This window comes from Sceloporus undulatus, chromosome 3 (genome assembly GCF_019175285.1).
Source record: "Sceloporus undulatus isolate JIND9_A2432 ecotype Alabama chromosome 3, SceUnd_v1.1, whole genome shotgun sequence".
Classification (NCBI taxonomy): Eukaryota; Metazoa; Chordata; class Lepidosauria; order Squamata; family Phrynosomatidae; genus Sceloporus; species Sceloporus undulatus.
Genome location: NC_056524.1, coordinates 196916207 through 196929260, shown reverse-complemented (window position 1 = coordinate 196929260; position 13054 = coordinate 196916207). Strand labels below are relative to the sequence as shown.

At 37.7% G+C, this 13054-nt stretch overlaps 1 protein-coding gene and 1 non-coding gene across 2 annotated transcripts in view; both read right to left on the bottom strand.

Annotated features, from left to right (window-relative positions):
- The window catches only part of EIF3A (eukaryotic translation initiation factor 3 subunit A), a 32831-nt gene that overhangs the window by 19043 nt on the left and 734 nt on the right, over positions 1–13054 (bottom strand). The window contains 11 exon segments of the mRNA XM_042458689.1: positions 328–675; positions 1777–1962; positions 2638–2754; positions 4548–4646; positions 5653–5757; positions 6790–6961; positions 7176–7384; positions 7701–7900; positions 8200–8363; positions 8721–8857; positions 9268–9458. Of these exon segments, the coding sequence (XP_042314623.1) occupies positions 328–675; positions 1777–1962; positions 2638–2754; positions 4548–4646; positions 5653–5757; positions 6790–6961; positions 7176–7384; positions 7701–7900; positions 8200–8363; positions 8721–8857; positions 9268–9458 (1928 nt within the window).
- On the bottom strand, positions 2945–3075 carry LOC121927463. The gene has a single exon (XR_006103229.1). It is a non-coding gene; the product is annotated as a small nucleolar RNA SNORA19 (small nucleolar RNA).

Below are 13054 nucleotides of genomic sequence, written 5' to 3'. Positions count from 1 at the left end.
CCTTTGCTATAGACACGGAATTTTCCATTCAGGGTTTCCAGGGGCAGAATGACATCAAGGGTATGCTCAAAAACAAACTGTCATCAGATTCATTCTCAAAGAAATTTCTTAGGCATCCCTATAAACACCAGCTGAAAGGCCCCAGATTGCTTCCCTCTTCCTTCCTTGTGTTAGTAAAATGGATGGGGAGAGGTGGTGTACTCTTAGCATTCCTGGGAGCTGAGTGAGCTCTTGGATGGGACTCCTGGAAGTCTGGCTAAAAGTAGGCAACAGAATCTCCACAAGAGGAATAAACAAATCATTGGGGGGAAACTGCATGGTTCTTACTTCAATATCAATATCTTTGAATGCCTTGGCTCCAAGCTCAGTTTTCTTGATCTGCTCCAAACGTTCACGAACTGTTTTCTTTTTGATTTGTTCATGTTCCTGAAGAATGCGCTCCTTTTCCCGCTCTTTTGCTTCCTGACGCAATCTCTCTTCTTCAGCTTTGCGAACCTTTTGGAGCTCAGCTTCACGTTGTTCTAACTCTTCTTTCTCACGTTGAATGTTAAGACTTTCAAGACGTTCCTTTCTTTCCTCGATTGTCTGACGGCGAGCAAGAATTCGTTGATGTTCTTTCCTTGAGTTTTTCAAGTAAGCTGTAACAGCCTGTTGATGTTGCTCTTCTTTCTCTAGCTGTATAAAATTAAAGACAGAAAAGAACACCCATTAATAAAATACAAATACCAGGAATGATAAACAGGACAAAATGCCTTTTCATTTGTACTAGCAATTTAATGAGGAACAACACTGAGATTACAACAAGCTTTGAAGAGAATCTGGATTCAAATTCAAGTAAGATTATCATAGCTGAGTTGCTTTTATCTTATTTAAGATTAAAGATATTCCTAAAATTGTATACAGGACAGTATCTTGTTAAGGTTCATATTTTTACTGTTTCTTTTTTCTTCTTCGTTTCTTCTAACATTCAGTTTAAGCAGCTTGAAGGACAAGAGAGGCAACAGCTGAAAAGCAGTGCTGCCATGATGTGATATGAACTACAGATCTTGCTAGATTTCCTTGCTCTTTTCTCCCCTTCTCTTATCTTCTCTTTTGCAGGTGACAGATGCCCCACCACAAGATAAGTACAAGTAGAAATGACTGGGCATGGTTGAAAAGGAAATTCCAGCATATGCTCTGTAAATGATTTCTAAAGAAGGTACTATTATTTACAAAATATTATCTCCATTTTTGTATAAATTATATAAAGCAAGTAGATTTCAACATAGTGGAATAGAAATCTCAGCACTAAACACTTGGTATTTATCATCAATGAAGAAATTATGCAAACATCAACACATTTAAAAACAAAGAAGATAGAAAGGATGTGAGGACAAAAGGGAAGATTCATTTGACAGGAGAGACACTGTGAAAAATGGAACACAGAAGACATAATACTACCTTTACTGGAGGGGAGATATTTACACCAAAGGTAGGAATTGTTGCCAAGACTTTTTGCAAGGTTTCTGTTCAAAGACTACAGCTCTGGAAACCCAGAAATAACCTCCACATCACTTCTAACTTTATCAAAAGTCTAGGTGGAGCACATATGTGTTGTACAGTTTCTCCACATTTGCCTATCCCAACCTCAATCTTGACTGAGATTGCCTAGGATTTCCAGGAAGTATTGATATTCTATTATCCCAAAATTGTACCAAAGGCACACTGAAAACCAGAAAGAAAACATGTCCAAAAAAACCAAACAAACAAACAAACAAACCCCAACCTATGACATACCAATAGGTGAGGTGGTTTAATCACTTCAAGAGCCTTTGCAAGGGCTGAAGACATAGCTGTCAGCTGATTCCTAATCTGTTCAGAAGGCATGCTCTGCAACTGAGGTCCAAGAGGAGCATCTTCCCGAGTGCAATAGTTCAAATCTGACCCAAAACTCAATGTTCGAGTAGTATGATCAATGCGAACCTTTTAAAATGGAAAACAGAGAAAAATTTAAAATTTACATTAGAGTAATGAATGTATGCATGTGCTTCATATTTCTATTCACCAACCCTTACTTTTTTATATCACTACTATTAAACATGGAACACAGTATAGTATATAACAAATGTCGGAATAGTTCTCAAATGAAATAAGGGGAAGATAGATTATCTTAATTTAAATTACATGCTAAAGATTTTAGTTCTACTATAGCTGTCTGTAGTGGAGAAACTTAGTCAAATCATCTCAGGTTTTTGCTCATGGACCAAATAAACATGCCTAAATGTAAACTAAAAAAAGTAATTCTAAAAGAAAAAATAAATACTTCATTTTAACCAACATTTTAAAAGGATTCTCCTTTTCTCACACAGAGGAAGTATTTTTAGGACAGAACTTCTATGATTTTAAAATATACTTGCATTAAAAATAATGCTTTAAATATCTACCACCTAAATACCATTAACTAAAAAGTCAGCATCCCCACTTTCCAGCTATATTGCCGGAAAGCTTCTGAATAAGAATCTGTTTTGCAAAAAAACAGAAGCTACCCTGGAAAAGAAATTACAGCTATCAAGTTTTGATTTATTGGGTTTTAGTTGAAAACTCAGGTTTTCTTGAAGATATGAACACATATTGTTTTATACTTTTTATGGTACTTACTTGTAAATCACAATGTCTAGCTGCATCTACTATTGCCCGTTCCAGTTGGAAAGCATCAACAAAAGGAACTAGAGTTGTCAGGCGAGAAAATTCAATGCTTTGATAAATTTGGGCCACCTGTATAACACATTAATAGTCAACTATATTCAATAAATCATTATAATGATATGCAAAGCATTTATTCTGGCTTTTATCAGAGTTAAACCAAATTAATCAACAGCTTAAATGTCAATAATAATTACTCACATTTGAAGAACATAATATGTGTTATCAGCATTTACTGAAGGAACCACTCTCTCTCCTGAACTTTTGTATGAAGGAGACTGGCAGGATCACTAAAAGAAGTGAAGCTGCTAATTAGCCTTCAGCCATTACTTTAGCACATCAGAAATAACACTGCTTACCAATACAAAGGAAGCAGGTCAATGTCATGTGCATTTGGAAAGTAATTGAACATCTCTTAAATATGACGAGAATAAAAAATGCACGATTCAATTAATCATCTTAAACCCAACAGAACTCCTTACTGTATTAATGGGATTTAATTGTTTTATGTCAGTTATTAGTACCACTACTCACTTAAGCATCACACACAAGGAAAGAAAAGTGGAATTGTTGCAGCAATGTATGTTACTAAATATGCATAACAGCCCCTCCCTAACATTTGCATAGTCACAAGCTATCTATATATTTCCTAGGCATGCATACTAATTGTACATGCGCTGGGAACCTTGATTCACCACTATTCCTGGCAATCATACCTAGAGAGCCTATCAACCTACTCTGTGCATTACGTAGGAACTGTATAGACTATACTGTACAGTGAACACATCTAAAATTGGGGGGGGGGGGGTTATTTATAAAAAAAAACAAACACACCCAAATTAAATTTGCCCTGTAAAAAGGGGGGGGGGGGGAATCTTTGCCAAAATTGCTCTCCTTTGCTACATTATATGGCATGGCTGCTGTCTGATCAGGGCTGCTCCCACAGCACTCTTTTGACTTCAGTAACAGTAACATCTATTAATTACAGGGAAGATCTCTATGAGATTTCCCTAATGAGACAAGAAATGCCAGCATAGTGGGTCATAGTATTATATAACATAGGCTAATCTACATTCTCTGTGGAAGAGTGTTTGGAAATTTCATCACACTGGTGGGTAGAACAACCACACACTCTCTACTATCTATCCATTCACATACGTTCACACACACCTTAATCAATTGTCCATCCTTAACCCCAAACATTCAAATCTCAACCCCCAGAAATCCTACACATAGAGCCAAAGACTTGCTAAAGACTGGGAATGACAACAGAAGTATGGATCTGCCTGCCTAATAGCTCTTGTTTTTCTTCAGTCATAGTACATAAAGCATACATAAATTATGAACAATGTCAACAGGAATTCCGATGGAAACTACCAGGATACTCTGCTAGTTGCCATAGGGGTACCTGTTGTCTCTTCTTTTTCTCCAGTGGCAGCATGAAGGTGAAGCTGGAAGCCTCCAGAGAGAGAAGTCAAAGGCAACATGGGGCTCCCTGCATTACATGATCTATTTTGATCATATGAGTGGGATCTGAAAGTATTACCAGATGCAGTCTGGGAAAATCATGCTGCTTATATGAACTCGATCAAAAGCAGCTACTAGACATTCCACACAACAGACAAATCCAGGAGTCAACCCAGGAGATTTATTAAATTACTCCAGAAAGACAAATCTAGAATCTTTTGCATATCCCATACAGTTAAAATGTCCCTGGATCTTTTGCTAATGGGTTTTTCAAAGATCTGTGGTAAGGAACAAAACAAACAAACAAAACAAAGTACTTCAATCTTTGACTGATTTCACTCATGAAAGATTTACTTCAACACTGTATTATACAGTATACCAATATTTTCTAACAATACCTGCTGAAGCAGTCTGAGGATGGTGTTGTTCTGCAGATGAGGAATATACAGTTGCAGTTCTGGTTCCTTCTCAGATTGCTCTCTTACCCAGTTTAAAACCTGTACAGAATTAATTCAAAGAGATTAAAATACCTATTTCAAAACAACACATTTTCCTCAGCATATTGTATCAAAGTTTTTGATGAGCTAGATAAAACTTTGAAGGTAGGTTGGCAGGGTAACAAACATAGGCGGTTTACAGACCGCCAAATAGTACGTATACAATACGTACTAGGGTTAGGAAGGGGCGGTGCTTCCGCACCCCCCTAACCCTAGTACGTATTGAATACGTACAAGATGGCGGCGCCCTGTTCATACGGGCGCCGCCATCTTTACGTACTGGACGCACAGCGTCCAGACGTGTCGCGCCGCTTGTGACGTAGCGAGCGCGCCCCTGGCGCCTCGCTACGTCGCAAACGCGACGGTAAAAGAAGCTCCATTTTGGAGCTTCTTTTTTCGGTCCGCGCGGGAGTCGGGCCGTCTGAAGGCTCCGGCTCCCCCACGGACCTACTGGCGGCGGCGGCAGACCGCCGCAAAGCGGCGGTCTGTACCCCGCCTATGTTTCCTTTGTGTGTTTTTTAACCACCATAGTCATGTTGTCACTACCTTCAAACAAATTTTAACTTGGCTTGCACATTATAGAAAATGGAAAAATGTATTAGTGATTGAGCTAAAGAATAGTTTGGTGGTTTGTTCATTAAAATAAAAGGATACTGTATTTTATAAAACCCTCCATTTTTCTTAACTATTCATCCAAACAAAAAATACTAGAAACAGACTGGAGCACCATTTATAAAATTACATATTCAAAGAAAGATGTTAGAATTTCAACATCAGTTTTTGTAGCAAAAGATTTCAAATAATTCTCACAAAAATTGAAATGTAGCAGGGCAGGAGTAAGGTGACTGTACCAAACAAACAGGAAACACTGAGAAAACCTCCGAGAATCTAATATAGCCTACCATTTTTAAAAAGAAACCAACACACATTTATTACAGCCCAAAATCTGTGTTAACTGGCACTTGCACATAAATTCTGTATTTTTGAATAAAATTTCAGCACTTACCTTACACACACGGCCACATAGCTTCAATGGATGAAAATCTACTTCAAGCCAGTTATAAAGCTCCTTTACCTCTGGGACAACATGCTGTACTACATTGAATCTCACCTATGAGAAATCATGAATTTTTTGACTAACAAGCATCCTAACAAGTTGGTGTAAACACAAAGAATATTCATAATTTAAAACAGACAAAATTATAATGCAAATATATGAAGGAAATATAGGGTTTTTTTTTATTTAAAAGTAATGTTCATAAAAAGGGAAGGCAATCATAAAGACACAAATTACATTCCTTGTAGATCAGGGATGGGCAAAGTGTAACCAATGGAGCTCACAGAGCTTCTCCGGGGCCTTTGTTAGCCCCAGCATTCAAAAACAAATTGTTTTTTCCCTCCAGAATGCCTCCAAATGTACTCTTGAAGGTATTGAGGTAATTTCTACAATGTTTGGCATCTACCACCACTACCCCAGGTACAAGGGGTCAAAAATAGTTATTGCAAAATTTTCCCAAAAAATATTTTGTTCCAAAATGCCCCCAGATGTCCACTAGGGGCACAATTCCACCATGTTTGCAGCCTCTCTGGGTCTATTTACGCCCAGGAAAGGTCCTTTATTAAAAACAGGGAGTGAACAGGATATGACTGCTGCTGACTTACTGCTGTTAAAAAGGTCTCTCCTAAACCTAAAATGGCCAAGGTCCCCAAACATGATGAAAATGCTCCCATATTCCCTAGAGGACATGTGGGAGCATCATATTTTATTTTTATTTTGGGGGGAGCAGGTGAGGTAGGGAGGTGCGGCCCTCCAAGGTCTCTTAAGAGAGCTAATGGGGCCCCCTAGATTTGCAGTTACCCAACCCACTGTAGATATATAACACTTAAGTATTTTTAACTGCTGCAGCAGCCCACAGTCACACATATATCACAGGAATGAAGTATTTATGAAATAACGTATGAAATATTTAGCTTTCATTAATAGTATGTATTCATCAAATCATTATAATCATCTTCTCTGAGTTTTACTAAAGTGTCTTTCAATCATGACTGTCATCTTATCTTGAAAAGTTTGAATGGTTATAACATCTGGATAATAGAACAAGGTGCCAATCATACAAATTGTTAACCAAATTCTACCCACCATATCATTTATAAGAGTAATCCGTGTAGGTGGGGCTTGAAGGCCCAACAGTGTTGCCAATCGCCGCTGTTTTTCTACAATTATACCATCCATGTCCAGAAGCCGAGCAATGTCTGTTCGTTCAGGAGTTATTGGAATTGAAAGCGTAGCCAAAAGGACTCTTGTTGACATCCTACCAACAAAAATCAGAAGAATTAACTCAGATTATTCTTTTACAGTTTTAAACAGTTTAATGACCTTACTATTTATTGAATGCATTAAATCTTAGAAAATTTCTTTTTTAAAGGTTAACGTCCAAACTACTGGACACTAACACTACTGGAAAATCAGCTATATCCCTGATTATTGCAAACACAAAATCAAACACAAAAACAATTTTTCCCCACCTCTGCATCTCTTCCTGTGTGAGGTTCTTCCGCATTTCCCGTGAAAGATGATACAGACGATGAAGTGTGGATGCATGAAACAATGCATTTCCTGATTTCCAGAATACAGTAGAAACTTTATGATAATAGTTTGCCATTAGCTGAGGTTTTGGTGGTTTTTTGGATAATGAGAATAAGCCATGTATATCCTCCACAGCTTTGAAAGCTTCCTGAAAGAAAATAACTGCATGGTAATAGCACAAAATAGAAGAAACACTGTTCAATGCTGTTCAGATTTACTGATAAACAGAAGGATATGCTCATTATATCAATTTGTAAGCCAAAGCATATTTAAAACCATACTGACGTAAAACTAAATATATTTAATAAATTGGATACATTACTGTTCTGCAAAGTTTACTATACTTCTGTGCCGCTCTAAGTTACTAGATCCCTTAAAACATGAAACCAAATTTAATGCTTGGAATGTAGAGAATGAAGACTGTAAGAAATGCATGATGGTGCCTCACTATTGCAAGCATATACCTGCCACAGTTCCATGCTGATAGCACTGTCCAGTTGTACAAGCCTCGTCTCCAAGTGCATTGACTGACTCTCTGGATTGTTAAGATTGATGGCTGTGCTTTGATTGTGATGACGCTGGATCTGACCCAAATGCATTCTCAAGTTGTCACAGAGTTTGCGAAACTCAGCCTTGCGGGTATATTGCAAACAAAACTTGAAAGCTGCAAAATTTTTATTCCACATGTTTTAATAGTTGAAAAGAAAGTTTAGATACACAAACACACGCACACATCCAACCAAATCTTGTTCTTGTGAAAGAGTTAATATTCCCACCTCAGCTCCTTCCTAAGAAGCCAGTATTGTCTGAATTGTTCCTTTAAAATATTTTTAAAGTAAAAAAAAATATTTGTGCAACTCCTTCTCAGTGGTAGGCAACCAATAACATCAACCAATAAGGTATCTACCTTCAAACCTCCTTTTTGAGAGGCTACAAAAGTTATCATAGTAATTACAATTTTACCTTGCTGTGCAATATCATGGTATAGCCGCTCCACTCTTGAATTGTTTCTGAGAAGGTCCAAACACTGCCTATATGATTCCCAAAGAAACTTCACCCAGGGAGTCAAAAGTAACCGATCAGTACGATCCTGAGTATCTTCTCCACTAACAGCACTTAGGAGAACACTAAGAACAAAAATAAATATTTTATTGTATAGACTCTACAGTATTCTACATTTTTGTTTTACTTGCCAAGATTCACAGAGCCAACTGCTAACAACAGGACTAAAGGACAATATGAAAGCAGCATTTAGGAATTATTTTTGTTGTTTTGTTTTCAGACTACTATGGAACTACCACATCTGTCCACCTTGAAAGATGATGTTTCTGAGATATTCATAAGCCAAGAAAAGACTCCACTTCATAAATGTTTTCATGTGGTGGATCTTAGGATTGCAAATTAGTTGGGTCAATTATCTTCAAAGTGTACACCTAATATAGACAAAATTTAATCACATACCAAAACATCTTAGCATATCCTACCTTTCTGGAGTCTGAATATTATCCAGGTCTTCTATGTCTAATACCATCTGCTGAGACTCTTCTTTAGCAGCTTCTGTTTTTTCTTCTGCTAATTTTAAATAGGCCCGAACTACATCCTCCAAAGACTTGATGTTCACCTGTATCAAAAGTAGAGCAGATAAGTAGCTTTTCTTAGACATTAGAAAATTTTATACAAAACTCAAAATATAAGAGCAAAATATAGCAATGCGATAATGAATTTTAAAATCAAAGTATGCTAGGTAAACTCCAGAACACATTGATATTAAGAATCAGTTACTATGTCTAGCCAAATCCAAGTTGTTTTATAAAGACATATGATACTAGTGTAAGTAAGCAATGAATATGTTGTTTCCAAACATATACCGACAGAAAATTAAAAAACCAAAAAATTTAATAAGAACTAATTATTGGCTTTTAGCTGTATTTTTAGTTCATGTTTAAGAGCCTTGGGTTCTACACTGGGAGAAAGGTGGGATATAAAATAAATATATATGATTAATGCAATCATAATGCTCAAATCTTTTACCTGTTGGCAGATATTTTTGTACTGATATAATCCTTCCTTTGCCAGGTGACTCTTGCGGAGGTCCACACAGAGTTCCAAATATTTTAGCATAATTGGTTCGTGGATCTTTTGCCATGTTCGGTGTTTTTTACTTTTCATAACATCATAGAGTACATCAAGAGCAGGTTGCTTCTTCCCAACCTCAAGAAATTCTGAAAAAGACATTGTGATTAGCATGTACTGTACTCTCAATAATTATTGCAAGAGACTATTTATGTGTAAAGAAATACCTAGGAAAGTAAAATGCTAAAGCTCTGGTTTGTAAATAGCCATTCTTCCAGCTGCTCGTGGAATGTAATAATCACCTGCTGGCAACCAGACTGTATGGTTTCTACCAAGCAGACTGACATTTCCCCTTCTTTTCAGGATAGCATTCTTTCAATGAGCTACTGCTTTATTTGAACTCCCTCGCCCCACCATTCACAAGGGTTTAAAAAAGGAATGGGGAATCTCTAACCTGCTGGCTAACTATGGCCTCTGGAATTTATTGGATAGCCCACATGTTTATTCTGCTGTTAACTATGGTTAAGTGATATGTGATTTGTACCAAGGCTAGAGACAAAGCATGTTTAAAGGGAAAGCCGTTGCATTAAACTGAACTGTACTTTTCAATCTAAGAAACTAGGGGTTACTCCTCAGTAAGAGATGCCTAGAATTAAAATGTGACTCATAAGGCTCGTAGCAAAATGTTCAAATTGGCAGGAATTATATCAGTCATCATCACTACTGCTGTCAATGCCATTATCTACTCTACACAGGTCACTTCCTGAATTTCATTCAGTTCCCAGGGCAAGGAAGGTTTAAAAGGACTTCGGGAATCTACAGCAAAGGATGGGCAATTACCTCTAGTTGTATGTATACATTGATCTCTCTTGGAAAAGATCCATTAGCTCCAACACTTGGCAACTGAGTGTGAGCCATGTTGAATTTCTCAGTGCAAAGCTTGGACAACACAGCTTGGGCAAAGGCCTTAATACTTCATGAATGCTTAGGAGAGCATTTTATATTCCTCACTATCTGCTCAAAGACTGAAAAAAGATTCTCCCCACAAGTGACTTCCAAGTTGCTTGTACCACCATGTCTTTTGAACATGAGTTACTTATAAGTTGGTGCCCAGAGTGTGCAATAGAGTCACTGAGTGTGTAAACGCTCAGCCCTTGTGCAACCCTAGTCCACCATCAGGCCGGCTCAAAGTGCCGGTCTGTACCGGGCCTCAGTCCCTAAAGTATTCACCATCACTGGTCTAAGTTGAGAGGCAAGATACCAACCCTAGTTTCATCAATTATTAATACACTTATCCAGTGTTCATTCCAAGGAGCTCTACATGGTGTACATGTTTCAATCCTTGCAATCACTCTGAAAGATAACTGAAGGATGAATTATATGAGGGCACAAAGTAGGTTTTCAGTATCCTACAATAAATAGAGCATCTGAGGAAGCAGACTGAAGTCTACGGAAGCTCATGCTGCCAGCTTCTTTCTTTCAGTTAGTCTCAAAAGTGCTACAAGATCTCTCTATATACCACAATAAATAGTAATCTTACTTACTGTTTTATGTTTACTATTCTTGTATGTGTAAAAAAAATGGCTTTTCTCTGAAGCACAACAGGCATGTGTACTCCATGATCTCAGCCTCTGAATTATGGTTTTTGGTATTTTGGGGTGGGGTAGTGTTTAAATGTTGACTGTAGAGACAGGATCCAGATTTAATAATACCAGAAATCAATTATTCTTGTTCATCCTCAAAGTTACTTACTCAAATGATCTTAGGTTCCATAACAATCAACATAAAAATTATGAATCCCAAGCCATCATCAACAAAATTTTAGTTATTTACTTTATGTTTTTATATTGGTAACATCCAGTGTTCAAAGCAAGAAGCATATGTAAATTCTTTATACTATGCCAACCGACAAAATAAATATCTAGTTTTCAGCATCCCCTAAATTGCTGTCTGCTCCAAAGACACTTAGGTTTAAACCAAGATTGCCAACTCCTGCTCTGTCCAAATAGAAAAACGCAGCTTAGCACAAACAAGACCCAGGCAGTTACATAAAAGGGGGAGGCTTTTAAAGAAAATAAAGCATAGATTGGTGTTCCATCTGAAAGCCCCCAAGAATGCATAAAATTACAAAACCTTAGTAGCAGAGACTCAGGTCGTATGGAATTCTAGGGTTTGTAGTTTGCTGAGATACTAGAGCTCTCTGGCTAAGAATTATAAATCCCTCTCTCTAAATGGCAAATACTAGGATTCCATAAGGTAGAATCACGGCAGTTAAAGTAGAATCATAGTGCTATATTTGTGTGTTGCAAAACAGCTCTACTATTATTGTCTACTTTCATGTTACTTCTGACTTACTGTGACCCTAAAGTGAATCTATTATGATGTTTACTTGATATTGTTCAAGGGGGTTTCCCCTTCCCCTTCCTCTGAGGCTGACAGTGTGACTTGCCCAAGGTCATCCAGTGGATTTCCATGACCAAATGGGGATTTGAACCCCGAGTTATAGTCCAGCATTCAAAGTACTACTCCATGCCAGCTCAAAACAAGCATATTTACAAAAATTGGTTTTTGCAACATTTTAGTAGTGTACTAAAATTTACCTTTTAGTAACTGAGTATAACCTACTTTAACCCGATTACTATGTGTTCAAACATATTTAACATGACACTTGTTATATTACAGACAGCTCTGCCACACAGAACTGGTTTTTACCAGCAATTTTCCTTATTAAATTGGCTTTTACAACAGGGTGTGCTTACTTCTTCCCAATTAGCTGTGCTACTGGAACTGTCAGTTCACCACATAAAAGACACAAAACAGGGGAAAGGGGCCAAGAAAATGTATTAAGGATGGCAGCTCTGAACTTAATGAATGCCATTAAATAATGTTAAGTCTATTATTAATTCCTGTATTGTTTAATCTGAGAGAACACACAGACATTTCACAGCGTTGCAAATAAAGTTAACTATGATAAGCAAGACGCTTGACTAATTTTTCTTCTCTTCGCTTCAAAAGCTGCAACTTGCAAAGCAGAAATAATGCAGTTTGACACCACTTTAACTGCCAAGGCTCAATGCTAGGGAATTCTGGGAATCCTAGACCATTGGTCAAGATGGCTGAGGCTTTGGGGATCTGAAGTCCAAACACCCCCAAAAACCTGGGGGACCAGAGTTCGGAAGTCACTGCTTTGGAGACTGACATTTTACTGGCCCATCAGAACAGCCACTCCCCGCTTTTGAGCCTCAAAGCGAACTGTCCCAATTCAAGAACTTTAACATGGGGAAAGGGCTGAGAAAGACGCCTGCCCTTGCTCTCTTCCACTCTGCAACCACCCAAGGGCTTGCTATGTACAAAACTGAGAGGATGCATAAGTGACCAGTCTTGAATGGACTGTGGAAACGTCATACTGAAAAATGCATCTGCTGGTGGTGAGAAGAATACCAGTACTACACACCAGTAGTATACTGTCTTCATCAGCACTGTGTAGTTCCACTCACTATACTCTCTCTTTCTTTTGGGGGGGTGTGTGTGGATATATATATAGTGTGCGTGTGTGTGTATATAATATATACACATACACAAACACTGTGTATGTACTGTATAATATCTGTGTGTCTATATTTATAGTGTATGTATATACTGTGCATGTATAGTGTGTGTATATAATGTATGTATATATATACTCTCTGTGTACACACACATATACAGTGTATGTATATTGTGTGTGTGTGTGTGTGTGTGTATA